Raw genomic sequence first — 14,048 nt, 5'->3', positions numbered from 1 at the left:
CCAGTCCGAAAATTGGCTAGACCGTGCTATTTTAACCTAATTAGGTCATCAAGTTGAATAAAAAATTTGAGGATCGGCACCAAGAGATGTGGACCAGTGCGGTGGAATTGATAATATTATTTCACTCAAATTAAGAAAAAAGGACGCAAAAAAGTAGACGATCCCATAACGACGACCAAATTACAACGGGGCATTTATATCTATACCCGCTTTTTGGGTCACGTTTTAACTTATAACCGCTTTGCAAAAAAATTGCAAGCGTACCCACTTTTCGCGTAACTTCAAGCTTACGAGCCTGAAGTAGCAAATGCAATCACGCAAACTTCAGCATGTATTAGCTGAAGTTTTGTTTTAAATTTGCTGAACTTCAGCATGTTTTGACTGAAGCTTTTTTATGTTTGTGATGAACTTCAGGGCTAAAGTTTGTTTTATATTTGCTGAACTTCAACATTCTAGGAGCTGAAGTTTTTTTTTATATTTTCTGAACTTCAGCATTCTTAGAGCTGATGTTCTAAAACAATAATGACAAGTTGTCATTAAGATCCAGTTTCTATAATGGAATTATCAGAAAATTTGAAAAGCAATACTCCTATAAAACAAGACCATTAGTAAAAGTAACATCTTTCAATTGTTGAACATTAGGAGAAAGCTAAAATGGTCAGCTTTCAATTGTTGAACGTTGACAATATTGTAATTACTGGACGTAGCAACACCAACAGCAGCAGAAAAAAGAAGAAGAAGAAGAAGAAAACGGAGGAGAGGGATTAGGAGAAAGAGGGCTGAAGTTGTTTAAAAAATGGGTACAAGTTAAAACTTTAAAAAAGAAGTATATGTAAAATGGGGGCGACCGTGCAATTTTTACAATTACAACCCTAAATGCAATTACACCAAAAATAGGATGCTTCAGTGTGAATAGTTCTTTTGCCTTACCCGCATCTGAAACTTTTCCTAAATTCAGCCACTTCATTCTTACAGTAGGCCGTACTTATACCCCCGTGCGTTGCAGCTATATCTCCGCATCTCCATTAACAAAAAGTTTAAGAAAAGTCCTGATGTTATGGCATCTTTTTCTAAAAGCAACCTACTTCATTCACTCCAATAACAAGCTTGAATATCACGCGTTTCCTCACTCCTATAATAATACCCAAAGACTCAAGATTTCAACTTCGGTCAAACCTCCCATGGGTTCCCTCAGCACCACACCAACTGTTGGACTTTCTGAAACTTTCACTCGATTGAGGAAACAAGGCAAAGTATGACTTTCTGTCTCCTCATTTTTCTTCTTCCCAAAAAAGAAGATTTTTTTGTGGGTTGTGATTCCTTTGTTTTGTATAATTCTTAGTTTTTTTTACGTGTTTATGCTCTTGAAGGTTTATTAGAGTTGGGCATTGGTTAAAAAGATGATAATGTGCTTTAATTGGGTTTCCAAGAAAATCTTGGATTTGATACTTAGGTGTGTGAGATTTCCAGTGAGTAATTTCAGCATGACGTATGCTGAAATTACTTTCAACAATCTTGAATCCAATGGCTCTCCATTTAACGTTATTGTTCCTTTCAAGCTTTCTTTTGCAATCCGATTAGCCAACCCGTCGATGAGTGTCGATTTTCCCGAACCCGGCGCGCCAAGAACAGCGACGATTTCTTCGTCACGCGCCTCACCGGAGATGTTGTCGAGGAGCACTTTTGTTCTCGTGAACAAGTTCGGCAATCGGCTCTCTGGTGGCTGCGGCGGTTCCGGCGATGGGTTGCCGGAAGATCGTCGGAAAAGTCATTTTCCGGGGAACTTTTACGCTGTATGTGAGATTATTGAAGGAGAGTACAAAAGGAAGAGAGTTTTGTTGAATGCCTGGATCACTCATATCAAGAACTTGATTTACCGGAGTTTCGTCGCCGGTGACTTCCTTTCTGACATCGCCCACGCGCTTCAATAACTAACCAAGAGTCGGTGAACTGTACGTGCTGGTCTGTGACATTTCGATGGGTTGTACTCTTTGATCATAAAATTTTACACTTTCTCCCCCTTGCAATTTATTCTCCGCTACTATCCGTGACATTTGTTATCACTCTGACAGTGTAAAGTATTTTTATCGAAAACCTCGATCGAAATATTTAATTCCGTCACTTAGATGCCATTAACTATCAATAATGATTACCAATTATAACGTTACATTAAATTCCATTAATTATCAATAATGACTCTATTATGATATAAACAAAACGTATTACCTAGAGATAGCTATAAAAGGAGAAAACTGATCATTTGTAAGGACACGAAATACTATTGGAATATATTGAATTACTTTGCTTTATATTCATCTATTATTTATCAATTATTCCTATTTTTATTTGATTATCAGTATCCCGAGTTCTTCTAAAATACGCTTTGGCCGAAATCCCAATTTTTGGTTAAACACCGATCACGAACACACGCATATGGTTCAGTTTATTTGTTGGGCTAAACATGGAAGCTGCCATAATTTAATGCTAATCAATTGTTTGTGCGTTATCTCCTTGCAGTTATGTGAAAAATGAACTTATAGCTATGATCTTTGATATGTATATGCTCTTATTCCAGGTACATTTAAAGAAGATTTGCGCATTAGAAGGCAGAGATTAGCTTCATACCAAGTGAGCATGTCAGTTATGGATGAAATATTTCCATGGAAGACGGATGATTTAACCCCAGTTCGACTATCTCTGACTGTGGTTTTTGAGTCTTCTACCTAGTCTGTTTTGATATCATGGGCATCTAAAGAACATAAGATCCGTGTTGCCGCTAGGCATCAAAGTCATATTGTTTGACAGATGGTAGTCGATAATATATACAAATAAGAAATTTCAGTGGACTTTGATTCTGGAGTTCTGCATATTTATAACGATTTCTAAATTTTATCTTTTGACCTACTTGTACGAGGAAAGGATACAAAAAAGTCTTTGAAATAGACGTTTGACCATCATTAATTGATCACTGATTTGATTGACCCGATTATTCTTGTCATCATTTTCATGAAGTTAACTTTTCCATCAAATAGTCATAAGTTATACACTAAACAGTTACTGTATTGACTTTGAAAAATCACTTTCCCGGTCAAAATGATCATAAAGACATAAAATGCGAAATTTGAAGGATTTATAAAAAATACCTCAAAAGAATAATTTAGGCACAATAAAATATATAACAATGGCTATTTGAAAGAACCATTGTAAACTAAAGAGATAAAGAGGTAGGAGGGTTTTTCTATCACTCATAAACTCAGCAATATCACTATGTCATAGCTACCTCTCAACCTAAGAAATTATTACTTTTCTATTTATAATTAGAGCGGATCCAGGTATTAAACTTTATGGGTTCAACTTACTAGTATTTCTAATATTGNCTTTTCTATTTATAATTAGAGGCGGATCCAGGATTTAAACTTTATGGGTTCAACTTCTAGATTTCTAATATTGAACCCATTATATATTTAAAGTTATGAGTTTCATTTAATATTTATTGTAAATTTAGTAGATTTTTACATATAAAATTATGCTTCGTATCAAAAGTATTGGGTTCGGATAAACTCGGAAAGCTAGATCTGCCCATGTTTATGGTAGTGCAAAACCAAATTTGACTAGATATTAAGAAATTGATTCTTATATGATTTTGACTACAAAATCTAAGTAGACGTGAATTAAAGAAACTAACAAATACTAAATTCTAAATTACTTTGGATTATTAGTTAATCTTGATTTAATTCCAACAAAATTCACTTTCTAACTCTCCGATGATTATGATCAATTTACTTGAGATAATATTCTCAGTTTTTGAATCTAATTAGGTGGAGCAATTCAAAAATTGCTAGATTTACAAGTGGTCATTCAAAAATAGCCATAGTTTTAAAAGTAATTGAAAGTTAGCCACTTTTCATGTAAAGATAAATCGGAATGAAAACACTGTTCAAAATTCGGAAAAATACTCCACCATAATATACTGGAGTTCCAGTATATTATACTGAACTCCAGTCTAATATACTGGAATTCCAGTATAATATATCGGTCCAACATAATATAGTGAAATTTGGAGCACCGGTGCTCCAGTCTCCAGTATATTATACTGGACCCAGCAAAGTATACCGGTCAAGCATAATATGCTGGAAGTTCATACACAGGTGCACCGAACTCCAGTATATTATGCTGGACCGGTCTCTGTTGTAGCAAAATAGTGGCTATTTTTCAATGACTTGGCAAACGTTGGCTATTTTTGAATGACCAGTCCGAAAATTGGCTAGACCGTGCTATTTTAACCTAATTAGGTCGTCAAGTTGAATAAAAAATTTGAGGATCGGCACCAAGAGATGTGGACCAGTGCGGTGGAATTGATAATATTATTTCACTCAAAATTAAGAAAAAAGGATGCAAAAAAAGTAGACGATCCCACAACGACGACCAAATTACAACGGGGCATTTATATCTATACCCGCTTTTTGGGTCACGTTTTAACTTATAACCGCTTTGCAAAAATTGCAAGCGTACCCACTTTTCGCGTAACTTCAAGCATACGAGCCTGAAGTAGCAAATGCAATCACGCAAACTTCAGCATGTTTTAGCTGAAGTTTTGTTCTAAATTTGGTGAACTTCAGCATGTTTTGGCTGAAGCTTTGTTATGTTTGTGATGAACTTCAGGGCTGAAGTTTATTTTTTATTTGCTGAACTTCAACACTCTAGGAGCTGAAGTTTTTACTTATATTTTCTGAACTTTAGCATTCTTAGAGCTGAAGTTCTAAAACAGCAATGACAAGTTGTCATTAAGATCCAGTTTCTATAATGGAATTATCAGAAAATTTGAAAAGCAATACTCCTATAAAACAAGATCATTAGTGAAAGTAACATCTTTCAATTGTTGAACATTGGTTGAAAGCTAAAATGGTCAGCTTTCAATTGTTGAACGTTGACAGTATTGTAATTACTGGATGTAGCAGTACCAACAGCAGCAGAAGAAAGAAGAAGAAGAAGAAGAAAACGGAGGAGAAGGTTAAGGAGAAAGAAGGCTGAAGTTGTTTAAAAAATGGGTACAAGTTAAAAGTTTAAAAAAGAAGTATATGTAAAATGGGGGCGACCGTGCAATTTTTACAATTACAACCCCAAATGCAATTACACCAAAAATAGGTTGATTAAGTATGAATAGTTCTTTTGCCTTACCCGCATCTGAAACTTTTCCTAAATCCACCCACTTCATTCTTATACTATAAGTACTTATACCAGTGGTGGACCCAGGATTTTATACAAGCGGAATCAGTTAAAGATCACGATAGTCGATTGTATAAGCGTAGCGGTAAATAAAAATCGTACACTGTTCTTTTTTTTTCCACCAAATGATTTCAAAATGGAGTAATTTATTTAAGAAAAAAGGTTGGGGAAATTTTTTAAAACTAACAAAGAAAATTTGGTCGTTTAATTTGTTTAAAAAAATTTCTATATAAATTAACAAATTTTTGCAGCAAATTTAGCAATTTTTTTACAAAAAAGTATTTAACCAACATAAAAATAGTACTATAACTCTAAGAAATTTGATGTACAAAGTTGTTACAAACAAAAAACATGGAAAAAAAAGAGTGATAAACTAAACTAATTTATAAAAATTATTAAAGAAAAAAATATTTTACACCAGACTAATTTTATTTGAGTATAACACAAATTAATAATTTCAATGTAAACTAAACCAAATTAAATTAAAAGATTAGAAGTAATTTCGATAAAGCACTCTCATTTTTTTAGCAAAAATTATGAATAAAGAACCAAATTTCACTTTGTTGAAAGGATTAACTTTTTTTGAAGTGAAATGGAGGAGTTTAATAAGAATAGCTTTTAGTGAATTTAAATAAAGAAATAAAATCATAAAGAGAAGCAGGAAAATAAAGACAAAATAGGAAACAACAAGGTCTAACAATAAGCAAAATAATACTATATACGTTTAGCAAAACGGCAAGAGTTAGCACGCCGCTTTAGCGAAGTTTCGAACTTACGACCTCTAGGATTAAATTGAGCCCACTTGCCACTGCTCCATCGCTTCAGTTTGTTTCAAGTGGGTTCGGTTAGACAATATAAACGTATTTCATAATTTTCTGATGAAATTCTCAGGTAAAAATAATTAATTTTTTTGCCGAAGTCCGCCCCTGCCTTATACCCCGTGCGTTGCAGATCTCCTCATCTCCATTAGCAGAATCTCATCAGTATAAAGTCCTATGGCATCTTTTCTAAAAGCAACCCACTTCATTCACTCCAATAACAAGCTTGAATATCACGCATTTCCTCACTCCTATAATAATACCAGAAGACTCAAGATTTCAACTTTGGTCAAACCTCCCATGGCTGCCCTCAGCACCACACCAACTGTTGGACTTTCTGAAACTTTGGCTCGATTGAGGAAACAAGGCAAAGTATGACTTTCTGTCTCCTCATTTTTCTTCTTCCCAAAAAAGAAGATTTTTTTGTGGGTTGTGATTCCTTTGTTTTGTATAATTCTTAGTTTTTTTTTAAGTGTTTACGCTCTTGAAGGTTTATTAGAGTTGGGCATTGGTTAAAAAGATGATAATTTGCTTTAATTGGGTTTCCAAGAAAATCTTGAATTTGATACTTAGGTGTGTGAGATTTCCAGTGAGTAATTTTATCTGTAGCTCCTATGCAAACTATGAAAATTAGTGATAAATGTACAGCAGCCAGCAGCTTATCCCAAAAAGAAGATTCTTACTGTTAGAGAATTTTCACCTGCTTTGATTCAATTTCTGTTTTGAACATTGATTGAATTGGAAAAAAACAAACAATCCCGTGGAAACTTTTTATTTTTATGCAATTGTTTGTTATTGTCGAGGGTAGAAAGATGTCTTCTTTCATAGCTTTTCTGTCAAAACATCGGGCTGCTTTTACCGTTCAAAAGTATTTCTAGTATTATCTCTGGTTTTTTACTTGAAACTCAAATTTTTGTTGCAAAAGTGGCATTAATTCCATATATCACTGCTGGGGATCCTGACATGTCAACAACTGCAGAAGCACTGAAAGTGCTTGATCGATGTGGTTTGGATATCATAGAACTAGGAGTACCTTACTCTGATCCGTTGGCTGATGGTCCAGTCATCCAGGTTTTGATGAAGTGATTACTGCATTTTTAGTCCTAAATTTTTGTCCGTTGCCTCTTGTATATCCTCATTCTTTTTTATTATCTGTTTTTTCAGGCTGCTGCTACAAAATCACTGAGTAGAGGGACCAATTTTGCCAAAGTCTTATCAATGCTAAAAGTCGTAATCCCCATAGCCTCGAATTTCTAGTTAGAGATTAACAAGCTGTAAAATCCCCTGTTAACTATCTAGTGCAATTGTAGATACAAACAGTCCTTGCTAAAAATTACTTTATTGATGGACCTTATGTGACCGACTGGTAGTAATTATGATTTGATTTGTTGTCTGCTTGCTCCAGTCACTTTGTTTATTCTGGCATATGTTGTCAAATATCTTTTAAGAAATCTAAAATTATTTCTCAATATTTGACAGGTTGTGCCTCAGTTGTCCTGTCCAATTGCCTTGTTCACATATTATAATCCAATACTTAAGCGCGGTACTGAAAAGTTCATGGCCACTGTGAGAGATGCTGGTGTACATGGTAATCTTAGTTTTGCAATGTTGAATTATTAGTGTGAGAAGTGATAGTTGGACAAATTTAATAGACGAGTGGGTGATTTGGTTGAAGCCACTTATATAGCTTGATATGTTGTTTTGACACCAAGTTGATGTTTATTAGTGAAATATTTGACTTAAAAAGAGTTTCTAGTGTGAGACTGCCTGTTCCTCTATGATATGCCCCAAATAACATGGAATCTTCATGTATACCTTTATTTTCACATGAAATTTAGACTTCCACTGATGTGAAACTGGTCTTAGGATTAGATTGCTTTATGTACTTCCCTTTAGTCCATTAACGTTGTATAGTTCAACTTATCTCATGAAGGCTGGATCAATATTTTGTCGCAAAGCATAACCAGCTGCTTGAGTTTCAGCAGAGAATTCTAAACTACTAAGGGAGATGGACTAGATTGTCTAGCATATGGATGATTTGTGGGAACTAATGATTGTTTCTGTATAGTTTTCTTCTGCAGTGGGATAAATCTTTTGTGCTTCTGTTGTTAAATGTCCTGGCATTATGAGAATTGTTTAAAATGAGAAGATTGGTTGGATGGATTGATGACTACCAATCATTTAGCACCTTATAACAGGTTAAGCCTAAATATTTTTGCAAATTTAAAGCTAGTGTTTTAATTTTGGGCTCCTTTTCGCCCACCAGTTGCTGATTAGTTCTGATAATGAGGCGTGTCTAATCGCAGGCTTTTCTTTCTTCCTTTTCCTTTCGATGTGATATATTTGCACTAAGACGAGTGCATTTTTAGTGTATCCAGGAGGTCACAGTTAGTATTGATTGGTTGAGATCTGTAAGGTGTCAGACTTTTTTGAGGTGGAGATTTCTACTTCTGGTATACATAAAGGGTTACTTCCCGCAAATCAATAAAAATATTGAGTACTTTATCTAAAGAAATGTTTGCACTAAAACGATTAAACTTTATAAAAGTCTTATTTTCATTTTCCTAAAGAAAAGCATTTCGTCATCCAACTTAGTACATCTTACAATATCTGTTGGTGGTGCCTATCTGCTGCAGTATAGACTCATTGCGAGTAAAAGCTTAAAGCTGTACAGACTAGGAAAAAAAGCTTAAAACAACCTGTGGTTGGTGCACCCTTTATTCTATTTGGATGGCGGAATTTCCATCTTAGTTTTGTTCCCACATCTCTATCTATAACATTTGTTGGGGGAGATGACTTATACCTTAAATAAATGTTGATTGGTTTGTACAACAAACAACAACACCTTAGTTCCAAACTAGTGTTTACTGGGTGCTATTAACTATTACCTGGAAATGATTGAAGATTTGTAGTGGATGAGTTTTCTTTATTTTATTTGTTGCATTATCCAACATGGTGCTGATACTGCAGCCTTCTTTCGCGCCATTGACCTAGTCTTATGTTTTCTTCGTTCCGATTGTCGTATGTCTCACTATGATAATTCTGTGTCTTTTCAGGACTTGTTGTTCCAGATGTCCCTCTCGAGGAAACTGAAACTTTAAGAAAGGAAGCTGCTAGGCATAATATTGAATTGGTTAGTCTTTGTGCCAGATATCTATCTCGATTTCCAACTCTCATGAGATGCCCCAAGGTTTCGGCAAATAATTTTCTTTATTTGTCTGTTTAAAAAGAAACAAATCCTTTACCTCAGTCCTCAGATATGCAGTTAGTTTCATCTTGATATATCTGCTTCGTTATTAGATAGCAAATTTACTTAGTCCTTAGTCCACTATGAGTCACGAGCTACTGCCTTTATTTTATTTGCTCATTCACATGCTTACATGTGTATAGGACAATAGCGTGCTATCATTTACTTGAAAGAACATTTGCAATCTGGGTGAATGCGATGGATGTCTTTGAAGTTTGACAGATATGGCTTTTCAATTAAATTATGTGGCTATTATTTATGTTGCACGAGTCATGGATGCTTGGGGTGGTGTTTCTTTGTTGGGGGAGGGTGGACTCCTATATCTATATTGATGATAAATCAAAATGAATGATCTCATTTCTGCTGGTTCCTCCATTACAAGAGGTTATCAATTTTGTTTCATTGTTTTGTCTTCTCTTGTTTTTATTCGAATTTCTTTGTGTTATTCTTCTTTGGCAACCTTGATGTGAATGCTTGGTGATATTGCAAATTTTTTCCTCTTGTTTGGATTGAGCATAGCATTTGATCATTCACCTTCATAATATTTCCTCAATGAAAACATATTTGCCTTATCAAAAATTAATTTTTCATTTTTATGTAGGTATTGCTTACAACACCAACTACTCCAACAGTTCGTATGAAGGCCATTACTGAAGCTTCGGAAGGATTCGTGTATCTTGTAAGATATCTTCCCTCTCGTTTAATAGAAAGTTGTCTTAATCATTACTGTTTTTGCCGTTTGCTTACAAAAGTGGTGCACCATTTTCAGATTTTGTTCAATGTCTTACCCTCCCTTTTCGTTTCTTGGGCCTTGCTGTGGAATTTATCGCAATAATCTAGATTCTTGGCTGGTGATTACTTTTTGAGCATCAATATCAACCTCAAGCTCTATCCCCATACCACATGTTAATGGACTATTATTTTGATTCATGCTTCAGTTTCTAATAATCATAGTTTTGAGTAACAGAATGTAAGGCATTCATGATGTATAGCTAGTCAATTACAACCTTTGGATTGAACGGCGTGATGTAAATGCATAGTTTTGAGTAACAGAATGTAAGGCATTCATGATGTATAGCTGGTCAATTACAACCTTTGGATTGAACGGCGTGATGTAAATGCATACTTTTAGCAGGGGTTGTTGGTCTGCAGAGCTTTGGGATCATACTTGCTGATATTATAGTGTCAACTTCAATAAATTAAAAGAAGGTAAAATCTACATGTACTGTACATATGACATGTGAAAATTTGAACCAAATTTATGGATCTTTTCAATGAAAATCATTCAATTGAGATATACTGGTGAAGATGATAATTTCTTTGTTTCACTTCTACTGTTACTAGTAGAAATTTATTATTTAGTTCTTGTATAGGTGAGCTCAATCGGAGTTACTGGAGCTCGTGAATCTGTGAGTTCGAAGGTTCAATCGCTCCTGATCGACATTAAAGAGGTTCGTCTCATGCTTCTTATAATTCTCATGCCTTCCGTGTTCCTCATGCTTAAGCTAATGCATGATGGCCTTCAAAAGTTGGTTAGATATATAGCTCAAACATATAGCTCTTGGCATATTAGACCTTCTTTTGAAGGACAGCAAGAACATTGAAGGAAAATTCTTTTCTAGTTGCATCTTTAGTTCTGCTTAACTAGCTCCTTCAAACTTCAGTATTTTCTGTAATTAATTGATGTTTGAAACCAGCACTAAGAAGATGCTGTGATTAAATCCAAAAAAGTTACAGACTACATGAAACTTGGAGCGAGCTTGTCTATACAAAAGATATAGTCGTAAGACTGTTTCTGGATCACTTACAATATCCCATTTACACCAAAATGCTACTAGTAGCAAAATACAGTCAGAGCTAACTTTCAGTATTTCTTTCTTTCCAAATACACCACCATATGCAGGCTCGGATGGTATTTCAGATCTTTAAACATTTAGTTAGTCCCCTTCTGTTCCAGCTCATAAGGAATTTAGCAGTTGTTCTTGGCATTACCCGTTTCACTCCCAAAAAGCTCATAAACATTTGCCACACTAGTGAAGAGGCAGCACAATGAAGAAAAAGGTGGTTGGTGGGTTCAGCTTCTTTTCCACACAGATGACATCTGTTGACTAGCTAAATGCCCCTTCTCTGTAGGTAATCTTGGGTCAAACGGCTCCTTAGTTGCCAGCCATACAAAACACTGAACTTTGTCCGGAATTCCATACCTACTTCCAGGGCCAAAACCATTCTGATTAGGGACTCTTAGGAGCAATTCATAGCGTGAATTCCTTGGACTTAACGCAGGTCTGCTGTCTTCTGAAGCTTGATTTACAACAGTGTTATATTCTGCTTTAGGCTAACCGCTTCAGACTCCAAGGATTAAAAAGAATGCTGAGCACCATCCTTTTTCTGTGATAGCTTAGATGTGCTTGGACTAGGGAAATCCGAGTCATCTAAAGTGAAATCTGAAAATTCTTGAGTGGATTTCTACAAAACACATTGTTTTCACTGTATAGACAGTTGGATACTTTGATGGTGGGAATTAGTTACTTGTGTTGGGGTCTGTCACGTTTTGGGCCTTTAGGAACTTTAAGTATTTGCACAGTAGTCCTTTAAGAATTAGAATTATTAGTGGACTCCTTTTATTAGTCTTCTTTATATTCAGTAGTAGGGTATTGTAAGAAATGTCTTAGGGTCTGTTTGGAAAGCCACCAGGTAATTGGAATTGGTGTAATTACTAGGGTAGTAATTACACATCCTAGTAATTACACAGTTATGTAATTACGATGACATGTTTGTTTGTCATAGTGTAATTACAGTGTAATTACAAATTTACTGTTTGGTTGCACAAGTGTAATTACACAGTTAAATTAAATTTTAAATGAAATAATTATCAAAACTTAGAAGCTAATATAATAAATATATGCCTTTAAATTTTTATAAGTATAAATGATATTATATTTGGTATTTAAAATGTATATTTTTTCGTGAATATACATTAATTAGTAATCATATATTTATAACTAATATTGTAAAAATAATTTATATATATATTTTTAAATTAATAATATTTAATTTAGATATTTACAAAAACTAAAAATATACGTTTTGTAAGAACATCATAGAATTCATGTTTGATAAAATAAATTAATAAATTTATAAATATAATATCATAACATTATTCAAATGTTTGACAAAACTAATCTATTAATTCTAACTAAAAAATGAACAACATGCAATGTGAGCCAATACTATTAAAACAAGTAAATTGGAACCATGAATATAACATAATTTCAAAATTCAAAAAAAAAAAAATTAACAAACATAATAATAGTAAATTCCACTACAACTTAAGATTAAGAAACATAATAAGTTTATAACCGCATTCAACAATGAAACTCCTCTTTTGCATTACTCATTATATGTCAAGTTTGTTAATGATTCAATTATTTCTAATATTATGAGGTGTGGTTTCATAAAGTAGAATAATAAAATAAATAAAAAATAAAATATAAGCAATTACATGGAATCACAAGAAGTAAAGGTAGAGAAATAAAAGATAAATAATGTACAAAGAAAAATATATTTTAAATTTTTAAAAGAAATTAAAGTAAAATTAAAATTAAAATAATAGAAATAAAAAGTTATAAAGAAAATAAATTAAAATAAAAACAAAAAGAAAAGAAACTAAAAAGCAAATGTAATTACAGAGTGTAATTACCACCAATTCTCACCTTCCCCTTGAGAATTTGAGAGTGTAATTACACCCCTCCAATTACACCTAATTCCATACTGACCAAGTAATTACTTGGCCAAACAAACATACCAAATTGTGTAATTACACCCAATTACACCCAAATCCGTTTCCAAGGTGGATTTCCAAACGGGCTCTTAATGAAAATCTGAATTTTTATCTTTTTAATTTGCTTTCTCTTTCTTTCATTTTTCTATCCTGTTTCAATGGGGAATCCACCATGGGATTCGTTACAGGGTCACCTTTGGAAGTAAACAAAACAAGTTACCTTGTTCTGATTATCATTACTCAAGTTAGTAGGACATGGGTTTGGCCTATCCCAAGAATCTCCCTCTTATTTTTTCCCAGGTTATAGGCCTAAATTATTAAGCGGCAACATCTAAACCGGTGGCAGTCGGATTTGGTATATCAAAACCCGAGCAAGTCAAACAGGTCAGTTTAGGAACAAGGTGTCCTGATAGGTAAAAAAATGGTTATTTACTGTTTTGCTTTGATGCATGTAATATTGCAGGTGGCAGGATGGGGAGCTGATTGTTGGCAGTGCGATGGTAAGAATATTAGGTGAAGCAAAATCCCCCCAAGAAGGCTTAAAGGAATTAGAGGTCTTTGCGACATCTTTAAAATCTGCACTCTCTTGATTTAATTTTTAGAATCCACGATTTTTTGTTTAATCCACCTTGGCACTTCATTTTTGTTTGATTTAAGCTTTAAGATTTTGACAGTCATACTCTAGCTTGTAATTGACGCACTCTTCTCTTGATGTTTTCTATGGTAATTTAAATTTAATTAGGGCAAAAACATGTTTGGCAATACCAGCTTCTCAATGTTGAAATTTCACAGCAAATCCTAATAAATAATTTTGGCAATTCACATTATACACCAGTTTTTCAGCATGGCAAAATATTTTCTTTTCTTCTCATAAGAATATATAGTTCATACGATAGAATAAATTAAATAATTCCCTAAAATCTAAGCAGTCAAACTGTCCGATCAGGTTTCGTTCATTAGGATTTTTGTTAACTTT

The 14,048-nt window shown here is 34.0% G+C and overlaps 1 protein-coding gene across 1 annotated transcript; it reads left to right on the top strand.

Annotated features, from left to right (window-relative positions):
* LOC109237737 (tryptophan synthase alpha chain, chloroplastic-like) lies at window positions 1,049-13,834 on the top strand. Its single transcript, XM_019404128.1, has 9 exons — window positions 1,049-1,064; window positions 6,229-6,418; window positions 6,971-7,115; window positions 7,209-7,274; window positions 7,524-7,632; window positions 9,101-9,177; window positions 9,893-9,970; window positions 10,665-10,742; window positions 13,536-13,834. Exons 1-9 carry the CDS (start codon window positions 1,058-1,060, stop codon window positions 13,587-13,589), a joined length of 804 nt encoding a protein of 267 aa, XP_019259673.1. The 5' UTR covers window positions 1,049-1,057; the 3' UTR covers window positions 13,590-13,834.

Source organism: Nicotiana attenuata, chromosome 1, assembly GCF_001879085.1.
Source record: "Nicotiana attenuata strain UT chromosome 1, NIATTr2, whole genome shotgun sequence".
NCBI lineage: Eukaryota > Viridiplantae > Streptophyta > Magnoliopsida > Solanales > Solanaceae > Nicotiana > Nicotiana attenuata.
The sequence above is the reverse complement of the archived record's forward strand: the minus strand, read 5'-3'. Positions and strand labels throughout refer to the sequence as shown.

What these genes read in the sequence shown, in the direction of transcription:
- LOC109237737 (XM_019404128.1), top strand. An exon ending in TCTTATCAATGCTAAAAGTC is followed by an intron (nt 7,275 to 7,523) that starts GTAATCCCCATA and finishes AATATTTGACAG; the next exon opens with GTTGTGCCTCAGTTGTCCTG. An exon ending in CTAGGCATAATATTGAATTG is followed by an intron (nt 9,178 to 9,892) that starts GTTAGTCTTTGT and finishes ATTTTTATGTAG; the next exon opens with GTATTGCTTACAACACCAAC.